Source organism: Xiphophorus hellerii, chromosome 5 (genome assembly GCF_003331165.1).
Source record: "Xiphophorus hellerii strain 12219 chromosome 5, Xiphophorus_hellerii-4.1, whole genome shotgun sequence".
Classification (NCBI taxonomy): domain Eukaryota; kingdom Metazoa; phylum Chordata; class Actinopteri; order Cyprinodontiformes; family Poeciliidae; genus Xiphophorus; species Xiphophorus hellerii.
In genome coordinates this window covers 135,331-151,651 of record NC_045676.1, presented here as the reverse complement: position 1 = coordinate 151,651, position 16,321 = coordinate 135,331, and the positions used below count along the sequence as shown (strand labels likewise).

Sequence of the window (16,321 nt, the reverse complement as noted above, 5' to 3'; positions counted from 1 at the left end):
TACGACTGCAGACCTGTCCATGGCTCTAACGCCATCATCAAGTTCGCAGACGACACCACGGTGATCGGCCTCATCAGAGATAATGACCAGGCCGCTTACAGGGAGGAGGTAGACCGTCTGGCTGAGTGGTGCGACAAAAACAACCTGCAGCTGAACACCGAGAAGACCAAGGAGCTTATCGTGGACTTCAGGAGGAACGCTGACCCACATCCACCCATCCACATTAAGGGGACAGTGGTGGAGCGTGTGGACACCTTTAAGTTCCTGGGAGTCCACATCTCCGAGGACCTGACTTGGACGACCAGCTGCTCCAAACTCATTAAGAAGGCGCATCAGCGCCTCTTCTTCATGAGGACCCTGAGGAAGAACCACCTGTCCTCAGAGATCCTCAGGAACTTCTACCGCTGCACCATCGAGAGCATCCTCACCAACTGTATTACAGCTTGGTACGGGAACTGCTCTGTCTCCGACCGGCAGGCGCTGCAGAGGGTGGTGAAAACTGCCCAGTATATCGCCGGGGCACCGCTCCCTGCCATCAAGGACATCTACAGGAAGCGGTGTTTGAAAAGGGCCGGGAAAATCACAAAGGACTCCACTCACCCAGCACACACACTCTTTTCCCTCCTGCCCTCTGGGAGGCGCTACAGAAGCCTACGGACCAGAACCACCAGGCACCGGAACAGCTTCTTTCCCACAGCTGTCACGCTTTTGAACGCCTCCTGACATAAAACATAAACTATAAGGACTGTACTCCCCTATCCTCTCATACAACAATAACACATGGACTATCCTCACACACACACACACACACACACACATCACGGACTGTTTTCTTCACACACATACAACCTGTAAATTTTATCTGCCATTATTTATCTTGTATTATATTATATACAGTACATATATAATCCATTCCCTAACATTCTTGTATATTCTGTATAATCTGTGCATATAGCTCCCATATTTATATTTATACACAATATCTATATCTCTTGCTATAACCCCTTATAGTCCATACATACATAGTCTTGTACATCTGTGAATAAATATTTATATCTCGTAGAGCACTTCTGGATAGATGCAAACTACATCTCGTTGCTTGTACTTGTGACAGTGCAATGACAATAAAGTTGAATTCTATTCTATTCTATTCTATTCTTCATGGCCATGGCCTTCACAGCCGCCACGGCCTTGGCCTTCACAGCCTTCATGCCCATGGCCTTCACGGCCTTCACAGCCTTCACATGGCCTTCATGGCCATGGCCTTCACAGCCGCCACGGCCTTCATGCCCATGGCCTTCACGGCCTTCACGGCCTTCATGCCCATGGCCTTCACAGCCTTCACATGGCCTTCATGCCCATGGCCTTCACGGCCTTCACAGCCTTCACATGGCCTTCATGCCCATGGCCTTCACGGCCTTCACATGGCCTTCATGCCCATGGCCTTCACGGCCTTCACATGGCCTTCATGCCCATGGCCTTCACGGCCTTCACATGGCCTTCATGCCCATGGCCTTCACGGCCTTCACATGGCCTTCATGCCCATGGCCTTCACGCGGCCTTCATGGCCTTCACAGCCACTATGGCCTTCACGGCCATGGCCTTCATGCCCATGGCCTTCACGGCCTTCACACGGCCTTCATGCCCATGGCCTTCACAGCCTTCACATGGCCTTCATGCCCATGGCCTTCACGGCCTTCACAGCCTTCACATGGCCTTCATGCCCATGGCCTTCACGGCCTTCACATGGCCTTCATGCCCATGGCCTTCACGGCCTTCACATGGCCTTCATGCCCATGGCCTTCACGGCCTTCACATGGCCTTCATGCCCATGGCCTTCACGGCCTTCACACGGCCTTCATGCCCATGGCCTTCACGGCCTTCACAGCCTTCACATGGCCTTCATGCCCATGGCCTTCACGGCCTTCACATGGCCTTCATGCCCATGGCCTTCACGCGGCCTTTGGCGGCCGCTGGGCTCCGTCGGTGGTGGACGCATCACAGATGTTTCTCCAGCTGAGGACAGAGATGCAGGTTAACGGTTCTGGACGGTTCTGTTAAGGGTTTTTCACTCCTAAACCTTTTCCTGCAGGTTTTCTACTCTTCAGATACAAACTGGCGACTAAGAGACAACAGGAACCTTGCAGATCCCTTTAGTCCTGACTAGTGGCCTGCTGTGACCTCTGACCTGTGACCTCTGACCTGAATCCTATTGAGCATCTTTGGAAGGAGCTGAAACATCTGGGAAAGGTTCCTAACTGACATGTGGAGCGGAGGAGACCCGGCTGACTGAACCGTTTGTCCTGTTTGATGCGTTTCTTTTTGAAATGTTGAACGACGTTTGAAAAGAAACGTCTGACTTTCATAAATTGAATTCATTATTACGTTTGTCAGATTCGAGTTGTTTCTGTTTTTCACATGTGTAAGTACTGAGAAATGTGGATTATTAAATGTGAAGGAAAAATGACTAAAATAATTGATAAATATAGAAAGATAATTGGCTTCAAAGATTTGGCATATTTTGGTGAAACATTAACTAAAAGTGATGCAACCAAATCTAATTACAATAAACAGATTTATAGAATAAATCGGAAACAACTAAACATTTGTTTAATGAATGTAAAGAATAACTAAATTTATGGGAACTATTTCATAACATTCCGTCTTCTAAAACCATAAATGTGGATTTTGTTTTAACACCAAATATTCAATTTGGTTAATTAGTCAAAGAAAAATGTTACATTTCTAGTGAATTATTGTAACAAAATATGATGTCATACATGTCCATGTGCAAAACGCTCGGCTCATTCGCTGCTGTCAAAAACAAACTTTTGTTTTTCAAAACAAATCTGATCAGAAACGCAACAAAGTGAGTTAATGTTTACAAAAACATGTTTTTATTTGATTTTTATTCATTTTGCTGATTTGTTTCATTTTTGTTTTGTTATTGACCATTTGATGTTTTCTTTGTGTATGCAATAAATAAATAAAAAACCTTCACTGCAGCAGAATGACCTCACTGCGCCTGATGACGTCATACTGATGAATTATTAGAACTGAAGGAAATATTGATAGCTGATCAGTTTTCTCTCCGGTCCTTAGTCTCGACTTTTGACTTCAGGTTCGGATTTTTCTCTTCATACAACCAGAACCAGAACCGGGCTGTTCGCTGTTCATCAGCCAGCAGCTGGAAGCAGGAGAAGGAAACACTGTAAACAACCCAGTTCTGGTTCTGGTCGGGTCCAGTCTCTCTGAAAGAGGAGTTGATGCTCAGCAGAACCATCTGCAAGTTGAGGATCCAGAACCCCCGAAATGGACCCGATTATAACTACCTGATGGTTTCGAACCCGACCGGAAGTCCTCACCTGACCGTCAGCCTGCAGGAAACCTCGTGATAAGTCCAAGCGCATGCGCAAAGCACCGCAAACCGATGCCGAGCCTCCTTCAGAATCGATCCAAGTAGTCCCAAGTAGTCCTGCTGCTTTCTTCTTCTCACCGTCCCGGATCAGCGGGGCGGTGTCGCCCTCTGCAGGCCGGAAACGGTAAGGCTGAGGTTCATGTAAGTTCTGCTCCCTGACCAGAACCAGGCAAGTCTCCTACTTCAGTGCAGCTCACAGTTTTTAATAAATTCTGTAGCTTTCTGTGAACTTCTAAATCTGCTCCTTAGTGGCATCTTTTCAGGTCTGACTGCCTCTAGTGGCGTGGTGATGGTAACACAACTAATCTAATTACATTACTAAATCAGAGACCACAACGTCTTTATTATTTATTGTTAATTCTGGCATTACTGGAACCTTAAAAGATACAAAACACCATACATTTTCATTTCCTTTAGGAAGTAGAGCTAATTAAATGACATAAACAAAACCTTTATACATTATAAATATCTATATACTGTATCTCTCAATTATAGGAGGAACAAAAGAAATAAGACATGAAAAACAACCTGATCAACTATAATAAAAATACCATTTACAATATATACATAAGAAATTTAATTGCGCAAAAGTCAATAACAAACAAATGAATTAGGTTCACAGAAGAATAACCAGGATTGTTAAACAGATACAAGCAATAATTTACATTTTTATTTTTACGGTGCCATGTATATTATTCTGAGACTTTTGTTGGTAGAGTTTTATATTTAGAAAAAAATCTGGTTAAACTATTTAGTCTTCCAAGGTGGACATTTTTCTTTGACTCTAAAACGATAAAATAAAACTCTTTCTAGAATCACAATATCAACAATTTGTGCATCAAGTAAAACACTTAGCATGCTACAGGTAAATGTTATCATTTAGTTTGGCTAAGAATAATTATTGCTCTGTCAATAAATCCCTTCTAATAGATGTTCTATAGTTACCAGAGGAAAACAATAAGGCCTTCATGAGCTCAAACTATTACTTATTATTTTACCTGCCATTGAAAATATTCTGAAAAGTTTCTCTGTTAGTCTGCAGGTCATGTGACCAAACCAGCTGAAAAGATGAAAAGTTAAAACACTCAACAGTTAAAACTTGAGATGAGTAAAAAGTCAAGTTAAAATGTTAAGTTTTAACATTTTAACTCAACAACCTCTACCTAACAACCTCTGGTTGGGTAACCCAAAGATCACTGGGTCTAAAAAGATAAAGTCTCTGAGAACATTTCTTAAAAATATAACCACTGTTTTCAGCAAAACAGAGCTGACTGTCCAGGAATGACCCGAGGTATTTAAAATTAGCCACAGTTTCAACAGGTTGGTCATCGAGTGAAACTGGAACCACTTTCAGGTTTTGTTTATCATTTAATTAGCTCTACTTCCTAAAGGAAATGAAAATGTATGGTGTTTTGTGAGGGACTTTATCTTTTAAGGTTCCACTAATGCCAGAATTAATAATAAATAATAAAGACGTGGTCTCTGATTTAGTAATGCAATTAGATTAGTTGTGTTACCATCACCACGCCACTAGAGGCAGTCAGACCTGAAAAGATGCCACTAAGCAGCAGATTTAGAAGTTCACAGAAAGCCACAGAATCTGTTAAAAACTGTGAGCTGCACTGAAGTAAATAAAACAGAGAAGTTCAAATACATGCTGAGAGTGAAAATCCTTCCTAAAGATGAAGATATATCACAGATTTCAAAAAATTAATAAAAACGGGAGACCGTGGATAATATAGGAAATAGCGCCCCCTTCACTTCCGGAGTGCAACGGTCCCATTTCCAAATAAGGTCTGAGACTGACAGCGGTTCGTCCCGCCCTTCCTGTTTGCTGCAGAGAGGTGGACTTGGAACCAGGTGGCCTATTAGACGCAGAGTGGCGGGGCTTACACTGACCTTTAGGGTCAGCGAAGGTAGGTCTCCAGCAGCGGTGTGAGGATGGAGCAGCGCGACACCACCTGCTGGTCTTGGCTGGTACTGCTCCTGAAAGCTTTCCTCAGGTTGATGTCCTTCAGGGACACTGGACACTGATGACAGAGGTGATGATGTGTTCAGGTGTGCGTCCCCGGCCGTTCCCCGGACTTCCCACCTTCCTCCATGGTGGAGTCCAGCTGCGTAACCTTTAACCCCAGCGTCTCCACCCTCTCCTGCAGCCTGCTCATCCTCAGGTAGAAGCTGCTGGCCTCCAGGAAGAGTTCCCCAAAGATGTCCTCTGCATGGCGGCCTGGTCAGCACCAGGGTCAAAGGTCAACAAGGCAAGATGAGATGTCAGAATCAGAACCGGGTCAGAACCACTCACTGAGTCCTCCCAGCTGCTTGATGATGGCAGCCAGGTTGTTCCGCTCGGCTCCTCTCGGTTTCGGCTCTTTCCAGCTGGTCGGTAAACTCCGGCGTCTCTGATCTTTCCAGCTTCCCGGGAGAAATGATGTCAGACTTCCGCGTCGCTTCCGGTGGAGAGAGCTCATCCAGCTGAGCTCATCCATTTCGTTTTCACCATCAGCTCCACTGCAGTTCCTCTTCTGACCGACAGGGGGAGCCAGGCGGAGGAGAAATATTCATGATGAAATCAGAGATTTTACAGCTCAGTGTGTTTCTGATTCAATAGCAGAGCAGAAGATTCACTGATGAAGATGATGAAGATCCCAAGCCTAGCTCCTGAAAATCAGCCCCACTGCATGATCATCCCTCCACCAAACTTTAGACACAGTGCACTCCTACGTTCAATCAATCTTTATTTTATAGCCCTGTTACACAAGAACAGGCAAAAGCAGTGAAATAAAAGAATTAAAACCCAATGAAACAGGAAGCAGCAGAACCTGACAGTGAAATGACGGATTGTGTTTTCTATAGATGGGCCCCAGAGGAAGCATAAGAAGGGCTTGGGTCCCAAAAGGGAACCTTGGGGTACCCCAAATTTCAGAGGAGGAAAACTGATCTAACCAGACAGAAAAGACATTTAAAGGGCCAGTATTCTGTGTTTTCCAGCCACATGGTGCCATTTGTTGCCTAATGCAGTTGTTGTTCCCTTCAGTTGGTATAAAAATGTTGCATTGATCCCAAATGACTTGAGAGAAATTTGATTTTATAATTTAGCACCTTGAAATTGGGCCTCTGTCTGTTTAACAATTCCTGCTCTTTCTCTCCTCAACGTTTAACATTTTTTACCAGCGTTGCTCTAAGCAGCAGCTCCTGCAATAAACTCAGCAGATATTTACTAATTGCTGCTGGCTAGTCTGAAGGAGCCGCAGCTCTGGAGAGGAGCTGCGCCTTGAAGGCGGAGCTAGGTCCACCTTGGTGTTTTGCACAGCTGAAGGAAGGGATTTCTCAAACATGAACGAATCAAGGGAACACTCCAGGTTTGATTCTAACATGCTGGAAAGGTACAATTTTACACGATACCGGCCCTTTAAGTGCAGCTGGTCACTTCCCTCAGCAGGGAATCGAATCATCATTTGATTATCAAAAGCTTCTCAATAAAACTCAGTCTAAAGGTCAGAGAACCTGAATCTGAGACTCTAGAGATAAATCTTTACCTGACCTCTTCAATTTATTTGGTACTTTTACAAGAGTTTCTCTAGATGGGGTTAAAGGTCAAAGCAACCTGGTTCTTCTGTTTTGAAGGCCCAGAGGATGGAAATGTTCCTGGATCATGGTCGGTTAAGGTCAGACAGAGTTGCAGCATCAGAGTTCAGGTGGCTTGGTCAGAGTCTGACACACTCAAACTCAGAGCTGGCCTCGTGCGCAGCGGCCATGTTGATGAAAAACACTTCCTTGGCGTCAGCTGGTGCGGTGCCAGGCGGTGGCGTCTCCTTGCCACTGCCCGGGGTGGCAGCCTGAGGGCTCTGGTTCATCGGGGAGTACTTCTTTTCAGAGCGGTTCAGGGGACCTTTGAGTCTGGCTCCTCCTGCAGCACGGCGGCCGTGACCTTCTGCCTTTGGTCTGAAGCGCTTCAGCCTGACGGCATCTTTGGCGTTCTGGGTGCAGGGAAGCAAGATGGCCACGTCTTTACGGAACTTGGAGCTGAGGCCAAAGTAGATCAGGGGGTTGTAGAAGCTGGCGGACTTGGCAAAGAGGCGAGTGAAGATGCTGGTCAGGTTGGGTACATGGAAACCGCAGGCGGACCACATGGAGACCACTGCATAGGGAGACCAGGCCAGGATGAAGGCCGTGCAGATCACTATGGAGACCTGGAGGAGGAAACTGGAGCCGTTAGACCTGCTGACTCACAGAGACTCGGATGCTGGTGGGAACTCACGATGGTGACATCTCTCTCGATCTTCCTCTGCCGGTCGGTCAGGTCTCCGTTGGCAGAAAGGGCGTTGCCCCTCTTCACCGTGTTGATGATGGACACGTAGCAGAAGAGCATGATGAGGACCGGCACGAAGAAGCAGAAGACGAAGATGGAGATGATGTAAGACCGGTAGACGGCAGAGTAGCTGGCTTTGGACCAGTCGATCTCACAAGTACCGTACCCCCGATCTGCAGAGCAGCAGCGGTGAGGGGCAGTGCCGGAAGTGGGTTTGGATCAGAACCGGGTTCCTACCTGTGTAGCTGCCCCAGCCTAAGAGCGGCGCTGCAGACCAGAACACAGCCGTGACCCAGATGCAGAGCAGAGAGACGAAGACAGAGCTCCTGGTGATGCGATGAGCTGAGACACAAGACAGAGCTACAGGGTCAGAAGCATCTTCCAACCGAGATTCTGAAAGTACCGAGATGAGTGACCTCTGGTGGAGTGGCACCCTTTAATGTAACGGGTGAAGCTGATCACCGTCAGGGTGTAGATGCTGCTGAGACCAAACACCAGCGTGAAGAACCCGTCCACCTGAAAGAGAACCACAGAGGAGCCCTTTCTACCTAAAGCAGGACAGAGGAGTCCATCTGCTCCAGTAGAGATACCTGGCAGGTCCAGACGGAGGAGACAAGGTGGCTGCTGTCCTGGAAGACGTTGAAGATCTCAATGATGCCTCTGGAGTAGCCAAACACGGAGATGCTGGCATCGGAGACGGCGAGGTTAAAGGTCAGGTAGTCAGTGGGCTGCAGAGACGCTCTCTGTCTGAGGAGGACAAAGAGGACGATGCTGTTCCCAAACCAGGACATCCAACCTGGGGACAGAGAGGACAGCGAACCCACCGATCAGGGTCAGTCAGCACGCTGCAGAGGACAGTGAATATTGGACCAAGGTCCAGAAGGTTCTGTAGAACCTCCAGAAGGTCCAGAAGGTTCCTCTGGTCCAGAACCCACCCAGCAGCAGGAGGTAGACCCCGATGATAGTCTCTCCCTGGTCAGATAGAGGGGGGTCCCTGCCCCCCCCTGTGCTAAAGCTGTGATTCTTCCAGGCGGGTCCGGTTCCGGGTCCAGGTCCGGCGGTGTTGCTAAGGGACATGTTGTTGTCTGCGGTCTGACGGTCCTCTCAGCAACGGCTCTGCTGGTAATCTGAGGTAAATTTAGCGGCTGATCCTGGTTCAGCTCCCAGCTGGCATAGAACCAACGCCCAGCCGGGGAGGTCATAGGTCAGGTCACCATGGAAACCAATCTCTGATTGGCTGGATGATCAGGTGGAGCTTCCTGTCTGGTTCAGAAACACCTGAACTCAGATCAGCAGCAGGTTACTTTGCTGAAACGTCTTCCTCCTCCTCCTCCTCCTCCTCCTCCTCCTCCTCCTCCTCCTCCATGACTTCTATCTGCACCGCCATGCCCTCGGACCGACCGGGTTCACTGGGTTAAGGGTTACGATGGAGAGGCGGGTAAAGGGACAGGATCCATTCCAGTTAGTAAAGCTAATGCTCCACAAACCTTAACCACCATTAAATAATAATAGGAAGAAAATTCATGCAGATTAAACTGATTAAAATTAAAATTTGATGGTGAGAGAAGATCAATAATATCAACACTCAGATACAATATTTAGAACATAATAACACAGGAAGCAGTGATTTTTGGGATGATGAAGAGTCAGTAGAGCATATTATGAAACATTATCAAAACCTTGAAAAGATTAAAGAGAGAAACAAATTGAAGAGTTGGAGGAAAAGAAATGCTCTCCCTTTATACAGTGTTCCCTCGTTTTTCGCGGGTGTTACTTTCCAAAAAGATCCCACGATCAGCGAAATCCGCGAAGTAGGAACCTTTATTTTTTAACAATTATTATACAATTGTAACAGAGTTACAAATGTGTTTTTTTGTTAAATTATTATTTCTTATTCATTTTATATTGAGAATTTGTGAATTTTATCTTATTCAGTTATTTTTATTTATTTTGTTGTTTTTGCCTGCGGGGGTCGCCCTTCTGCTCTCCGCCTCGTTTGTGTTTCCTGGGCTTCCGTAGTTTATTCCAGCCCTCGTAGCTCCTCCCCTTTTCCCTCAGAGCGTTGTTCCGCGCTGCTGTGGAGCCGGAGTGCAGGGAGAAGGAGTTGAGGAGGTTGTTCATTTGTTTTCCCTTCTTCCCCCAGAATAAAAGAAATAAATATCTGGTTGAGACCCACCTGAACGACTTCTGAGACTCATTGATGCCACCTGTTGCACAATGAAATACTCCATAATACATTTAAAACAAAGAACAAAACCTTTTTTACAGGGCCAAGCATTTTTTAACAAATAAAAGTACTGTATAAACGTTTTTCTTTCTTTTTTTTTTTTTTTTTACAAATAACTACTATACTGAAAAATAATAATTTTAATCATCAATACGAAGTGAAGGCTTCAAATTGCGGAGATCAGCACCGCCCCACAGCGACCCGAGTCATTGAACTAGAACGAGAAAAAAAATGATTATGAAAAAAAAATACAAAGTGCAGTTGGACAAATAGTGATTCACCTGCATTTCACTGCTCTTCTGACTCCGCTCTGTCGCGTTGTTGTCTCCTATAGCCCGCGGTGCAGGTGTGTTTGTTCGGGAGAAGAACATAGTTATTGGTAGTGTTAAGGAAAATGATTAATTTTAGTGCTTAATACAGTTAATCTACGACATGTGTAACAGTTATATTCAATACTCTTATTTGGAACAGGTTTCTTCTGAGCATGTGGGAGCTGAAAAGCAGGCATCAGACAAGCAGGGCCCTTTTCCTCCCCCGCTGGCACACAAGGCAATAAAATTTACATTCCGATTGGGGGAAGAGACTTTTTGGCGCCAGGGATCTTCCGTATCAGACAGCGATGAGCACTAAGTGGTCCGCCCTTTTGCTTAGACAAAAACCAGACACCTTGGCCATAAATGAGGGGAGTTTCCAAGTTCTCTGAGTGCTGAGGGAGTTTCTAATAGGTCAAAGAACGGAACGCCTTGGCTGCATAAATTAAATAGGGAAACACCTATTTGCTATAAGATTACGTACACTTTAGCACGCAGAGAGAGAGAGAGAGAGAGCGGCCGCTATTTTTTGCCTTTTTGTCTTTGTTTCGTGTTTGTCTGTCTTCCCCTTTGTCTGTCTTTATTTTTATGAGAAAAATGCATATCTCTGTTCCTCTGCAGTTTTGTTGTTCATTGCTTTGTATGGAATTAAACTCTGTGATCTGTGACGTCAACACGCTTTGTTGTTGTTTCGTTTTAGCAGCACGCAGTCGCTGCACGTCGCCCACGGAGAACGTCACTCGCCGAGGATCCCGGGAAAAATTAAAGAGGAAGAAGGAGCCAAACGTTTTGTCCAAAGCTAGCATTAAATTATCTCTTTTTTAACAGTAGCTGTTGTTGCTCTTTTTTCTTCTGGGCAAAAAGGTTCTTATAAAAGGTTCTGCGACAGTGACCATCTTCCTCTGCCTTTTGGGCCCGACTGCAAGTGCTTTGTCGGTGCAGAACATTTTGTCGACATTATGGGTTTTACAGAAACTTGAAATTTGCAAGAGAATTTGCTAACTTAAATCTGGCAAGCTGTTTTACGTACGTGTACATATTACCCGCAAAGTTATTGACACACAGGTAGACAAGAAACTGAGAGACTGTTTAGCCAATCAGAATGCAGAACACAATGCACGATGCAAATCCGCGAAGCAGCGAGACCATGAAAAGTGAACCGCGAAATAGCGAGGGTTCACTGTATTGGACTTTCTTTATTATAACAATTATTACTATTACAATAATGTATCATAGTTATAATAAATTCGTTGATTTATTATTACAACTTTATTTTTTTGGTTATGTAAAGTAGATGTTAAAAAAAACTGATTCACGCTCCTCACCTATTGGTGGCAGTAATGCAGCATTAAGTTGTTTGTCAACCACAAGAAGACGAAGAAGAAAATTCACACAGGAAGTGCTGCGGTCTGTTGCTAGCGACGTTGTTAGCTACGGGTGTCCGGCCCGAGAGCTCGGAGCCCCGGGTAGCGAACCTAATCTGTCCAGAATGAGAACTTGGAGCGCCGGAGAACCGAACTGAATTTGTCCAGAATGAGAGGTGAGAGTCCCGGGAGACTGCCTGAACTCTGCCCAGCCGGAGGGCTCTGAGCCGGGGAACTTAACCGATCCCGTCCGGCCAGAGAGCGTCGAGCTTTTGGGAGAACCTACACCCATCGTGGCTTCAGGACTACCGAAGGCAGGAAGGCTGACCGCCGTGATGGCGACCAGAACCGGGGCAGGTAACGGCAGTGTTGCGGTGAGCTCCGCGGGACCCGAACCGACCGCTGGACAGGAGACGGACGGCGAACCTTTCGAGGACCTGGAGTTCAGCACCGAGGTGGTCTACAGCGGCTCGGATCAGGACTCGGAGTCCGGGGACGACGAGGACGCCGTGGGTTCCGGCGGGGACCGGAGGGGCGTGAAGCGGGAGCGGAGCGAGCACGGTCAATCTGGCCGGTCCTCCGGGGGCCCGAACCGGGCTTACAGCGGCGGAAACTCCGCGCTGTCAGGAGCCAAACCCGGGAAGAAGACCCGAGGGCGGGTCAAGATCAAGATGGAGTTCATCGACAACAAGCTGCGGCGGTACACGACGTTCAGCAAGAGGAAGACCGGCATCATGAAGAAGGTGAGTCCGGAGGAATTCACGGGAAACCCCCGGAGTTCAACACATCGGTCCCGGTTCTCTGACCCAGTTCAGAACCCGGTTCTGGACCAGTTCGTTGATGCTGGTCATGTCACCGTCAGCTAAGATGGTGACCAGATTGTCCAACCCAGAGACACCTGAGGAAAAACAGACAGGTGTGTGGCGGTTCTGGGTTGGGAATAAATCAAGAAATAATGCTGATCAGAACCGGGTCAAGTTCTGCCCCGTCTATGGTTCTGACCCGTCTCTAGTTCTGGTTCTGACCCATCCCTGGTTCTGACCCGGTTCTGGTTCTAACCCGTCTGCAGGCCTACGAACTGTCCACCCTGACTGGGACCCAGGTTCTGCTGCTGGTGGCCAGTGAGACGGGTCACGTTTACACCTTCGCCACCAGGAAGCTGCAGCCAATGATCACCTCGGAGACGGGCAAGGCGCTGATCCAGACCTGCCTCAACTCGCCTGACTCGCCGCCGCGCGCCGACCCGTCCGGCGACCAGCGCATGAGCGCCACCGGCTTCGAGGAGACCGACCTGACCTACCAGGTGGCCGAGGCGGACGCCGCCGCCGAGGGCGCCAAGGTACGGGGGAGACGGATCGCCGGGTCCGTCCGGGTCCGTCCGGGCCCCAGTTCTGTTCACGGCGTCTGCTCTGTCTCGGTAGGATCCGGTGAAGCCGGCCTTCGGCCCGCCTTCCTCCTCTTCCTCCGGCCCCCTGCAGAGCGGCGCCCCCTCCTGGCAGCCTCCGGCCTCCTCCAGCAACGGCGCGGTGCTGAAGACTCCTGCAGGAGTGGTTCTCCCTGGAGGACTCACCTTGATGTCAGGTAGGAGGGTGTAGTCTCTTCTAACCAATCAGAAGCAGCCTGGCTGCTGAGACATTAGACAGGAAGTGATGCGGGTAGACTCCTGTCAGGTTCTGGATCAGATCCTGTCTTCTCAGCGTCAGGGTTCTGTTCTCTGCTGTTAACGTCGCTCTGTGGCTCCGCCCCCTCCCTTCACCTGTCCACAGGTGCCCAGCTGCCCCCTGGCACCCACACCATCCCCCTCAGCCAGCTGCAGGGCCCCGCCCCCGCGCTCCAGGCTCCGCCCACTCAGCCAACCACGCTGCTCCGCCTCCCCGCTACCGTTTCTCTGACAGGTCAGCACAGGCTCCACCCCTTTTCTCTGAGTGGCTCATGGTAACAGCTTAAAGGGTTCTTATCGGTCCAAACCAGCTGAGGTCGCAGGATTTGGATCAGAACCAGAAGCTTCTCATCTGCTGAAGCAGTTTTTTTTTCTTCTGGTATTTGTTTTTTAAAAATTTTTGCAGATCTTTATTGAGATACAGAATACGTAACAGTACAAATTGTGGTATAATATCCGCCAGGGGTTACAAACATTGAGACAATACATCACCATAACGTTACATAAATAACATAAAGAGCATGTTTTAATAGCTTTGGTATTGGTGGAATTTTCAATAGTTCTGATATATTGTTTGACCTCATTTTCAAACATGGAAAGAAATGGTTTTTAATTAGCATAAATGCATTGTGAATGTGGCATTTGGCTAAGAATATCATAAGATTAAGAATATAAAGATGGTTTTTTTTGTTATTGGGTAGTCAGTGAGGCCAAACAATACATGTTCAAGACAAAGGGAGAAATCTGGTTACTATGGGTAACCCTGGTAACTCTGGGTAACGTTGGTAACTTTGGGTAACCCTGGCAACCCTGGGTAACTTTGGTAACTCTGGGTAACTTTGGTAACTCTGAGTTACCCTGGTAACCCTGGTAACCTGTGTAACTTTGGTAGACAGAGTACCAGGTCCTGCAGGTTCTTTGGGGATTTGTTTATGGTTGTCAGATTATTAAAATGTATTATTATAAAGTACTTCTCTAGTGTTAGAATTATTGTAGGCTCCTGACCTTTGACCCGTTCTGGCCCTGCTGTCTCTGGTCCATGTGGACTCAAGTGTGATTTTGGTTCTGTCTGTTCTGCAGGAGGCGGAGTCTCTCAGCAGCTGCAGACCATTCAGGTTCAGCCCAGTAGTCAGCAAACATCCAATCACAGCGGCTCTGACACATGCAGCCCCGCCTCCTCCACAGGTAACCCCTCGCCCACAGGCAGGTGTTCATAGACGAAAAGACTTTTATTGTGACAGGGCTCTGACCTGCTTCCTGTCTGTGTCTTGGCAGCTGGTCTCTCTGTGGTCTCTTCTTCCTCCTCCACTTCCTCCGCGGCGAGTCACATGATGTATCCTGGTGGTCCCACGGTGATGTACGCCACGCCCAGCCCCTCTCTGGCCGACGGCGGCTTGGCCGTCCTCAACGCCTTCCCCGCCGGCCACACCCCGTCCCATGACCCAGGTACGATCCGTTCACGTTTGGGCCGGGTCGGAACCAGAACCAGAACTCTGATTGGTCCCTGCGGTTCTGTGTGACAGGTGCGGTCCAGCAGGTCTTCCTCACATCTCTTCCTCCGGTTGCTGCTCAGATCCCGGTTTCTGCTGTGCAGCTGCACCCGGTAACACACACACACACACTCTCTGCCCCTGTGGTACCGGGTCGAACTGACCCCAGAACCAGAACTCTGACGGCTGCTTGTTTGTCCAGATGGTGATCGGTGCGCCCGGCGGTGGCGGCGGTCTGGCAGAGCTGCAGGTGGTCAGTCTGGACGTTCATCAGTCCAAGGAGGACTGAAGGTCATGTGACCTCATCACCCGTCGCTCCTTAGTGTCACATGATGCAGGTTCCATCTGAAGGAATCCTTTCCACTGGACTGATGACTACGTAAATTATACAGGAAGTTTTCAAAATAAAAGCCTCGATAGAGGCTGGAAAATGATGTCATCATGATGTCAGGCCGCCACAGACCTGAAGGTGAGCAAACTTTATTTACACACTGCTGTTTGACGGACAACATGCCTGAAACCAGCAGCGACCCAGTTCAGAACTGGTTCAGGGACTGGGAGGAAACGGTTCTGATCCGGTTCTGACTGCTGAGTGAAGAAGAGCAGCTTCACTGATGATGCAGCAGAATGGATCAGTGCATGGTTCTGATAATTCTTCTCTGGCCCGGTTCTGACCCAAACAGCTGATCAGGTTTACATGAAGACTGTTGTTGTGTTTTTACTGAAACGAATAAAGTTTTTATTGCTTCTGGAAACTTATTCATGCTCTTCTGTTTGTTTCTTCTTCCAGGCTCTGATTGGTTGTTACTATGGTTACCAGAGAACTCTGACTCGGTTAATCAAAGTTTAGCCTCAGCTAGCTTAATGTTGACCTTTGACCTAATTTAGAGGAACACCAAAGGCAGAACTCAGTGCTGGACCGGTCCTGGCGATCCGACCCCGGACAGGCGGACATGTTAACATAGATAGTCACCAGGTAGATTTGCTGTGCAGATGAAGAACTTTGCATTCTAGATGTAAAGACCCAGGATGGAGCTCAGCTGCTCTGGTCAGTCAGCGTAAATAATAATGAACTTTTGTAATAGTTCATTAGGAGACATCTGTGGAGCGGGTTAATATTTATTTAATAAAGAAAGCTACATTATTCAACTGGTAGAGACTAGTTGATTTAAACATCCTGAGATTTGCATATGAAATATTGCAGAAACAATCTTTAAATTGTGAAATGTTCAGTTTGTTCCTCCCGACCCCACTGGGGACCAGAGTGTTAGAAAATGGATGGATGTTCAGTTTGTTTGCTTTGATGTATTTTTCATTATAAAAGCGCACAAAGGAGCGTTTTAGCAGATCCTTCCTGCCAGCAGCTGTTGGACCATCACTGCTCCCAACAAAATCAATAACTTTACATCCCTTCTGTCATTTGCTCTTATTTGCTCATTTTTTAAGCATTTCTGCTGTTATTGCATATCTGTTTTGTGTACTACACTTATATGCTGTTCTGTAACCAGTATGTATTTTTTAATGTTCATTACACATGAACAT

General features: G+C 47.4%; 3 protein-coding genes across 6 annotated transcripts; 1 reads left to right on the top strand and 2 right to left on the bottom strand.

Moving 5' to 3' along the window:
- Positions 1-3,365: 3,365 nt before the first annotated feature.
- Positions 3,366-6,015, bottom strand: LOC116720133 (wiskott-Aldrich syndrome protein family member 2-like). Its single transcript, XM_032563238.1, has 3 exons — positions 5,721-6,015; positions 5,318-5,645; positions 3,366-3,526 (listed from the first exon to the last, which is right to left on the bottom strand). The coding sequence occupies exons 1-2, from the start codon at positions 5,902-5,904 to the stop codon at positions 5,473-5,475; spliced, it is 357 nt and encodes a 118-aa protein (XP_032419129.1). The 5' UTR covers positions 5,905-6,015; the 3' UTR covers positions 3,366-3,526; positions 5,318-5,472.
- Positions 6,016-6,136: 121 nt separating this feature from the next.
- On the bottom strand, positions 6,137-10,785 carry opn6a (opsin 6, group member a). 4 transcript variants are annotated; one of them, XM_032563209.1, is made up of 7 exons: positions 10,236-10,785; positions 8,663-9,136; positions 8,318-8,523; positions 8,144-8,243; positions 7,965-8,069; positions 7,677-7,900; positions 6,137-7,608 (listed from the first exon to the last, which is right to left on the bottom strand). In XM_032563209.1, the coding sequence occupies exons 2-7, from the start codon at positions 8,802-8,804 to the stop codon at positions 7,123-7,125; spliced, it is 1,263 nt and encodes a 420-aa protein (XP_032419100.1). In that variant the 5' UTR covers positions 8,805-9,136; positions 10,236-10,785; the 3' UTR covers positions 6,137-7,122. The 4 variants fall into 4 exon arrangements, with proteins under 4 accessions (XP_032419100.1, XP_032419102.1, XP_032419103.1 ...); XM_032563211.1 differs by having other exon boundaries at positions 8,663-9,005; XM_032563212.1 differs by having other exon boundaries at positions 8,663-8,990.
- An 856-nt stretch (positions 10,786-11,641) lies between these two features.
- LOC116720110 (serum response factor-like) lies at positions 11,642-15,538 on the top strand. The gene is made up of 8 exons (XM_032563192.1): positions 11,642-12,372; positions 12,699-12,968; positions 13,051-13,210; positions 13,396-13,524; positions 14,370-14,474; positions 14,565-14,735; positions 14,813-14,892; positions 14,982-15,538. Exons 1-8 carry the CDS (start codon positions 11,965-11,967, stop codon positions 15,066-15,068), a joined length of 1,410 nt encoding a protein of 469 aa, XP_032419083.1. The 5' UTR covers positions 11,642-11,964; the 3' UTR covers positions 15,069-15,538.
- The last annotated feature ends 783 nt before the right edge of the window (positions 15,539-16,321 follow it).

Coding starts and splice junctions, on each gene's coding strand:
- LOC116720133 (XM_032563238.1), bottom strand. CDS start 5,904: ATGGATGAGCTCAGCTGGATGAGCTCTCTCCACCGGAAGCGACGCGGA. Junction 5,646..5,720: donor CAAGCAGCTGGGAGGACTCA/GTGAGTGGTTCT, acceptor GGTGCTGACCAG/GCCGCCATGCAGAGGACATC.
- LOC116720110 (XM_032563192.1), top strand. CDS start 11,965: ATGGCGACCAGAACCGGGGCAGGTAACGGCAGTGTTGCGGTGAGCTCC. Junction 14,475..14,564: donor CAGCCCCGCCTCCTCCACAG/GTAACCCCTCGC, acceptor GTGTCTTGGCAG/CTGGTCTCTCTGTGGTCTCT. Junction 14,893..14,981: donor CTGCTGTGCAGCTGCACCCG/GTAACACACACA, acceptor TTGTTTGTCCAG/ATGGTGATCGGTGCGCCCGG.
- opn6a (XM_032563209.1), bottom strand. CDS start 8,804: ATGTCCCTTAGCAACACCGCCGGACCTGGACCCGGAACCGGACCCGCC. Junction 8,070..8,143: donor AGGGTGCCACTCCACCAGAG/GTCACTCATCTC, acceptor CTTGTGTCTCAG/CTCATCGCATCACCAGGAGC. Junction 7,901..7,964: donor AGGCTGGGGCAGCTACACAG/GTAGGAACCCGG, acceptor GCTGCTCTGCAG/ATCGGGGGTACGGTACTTGT.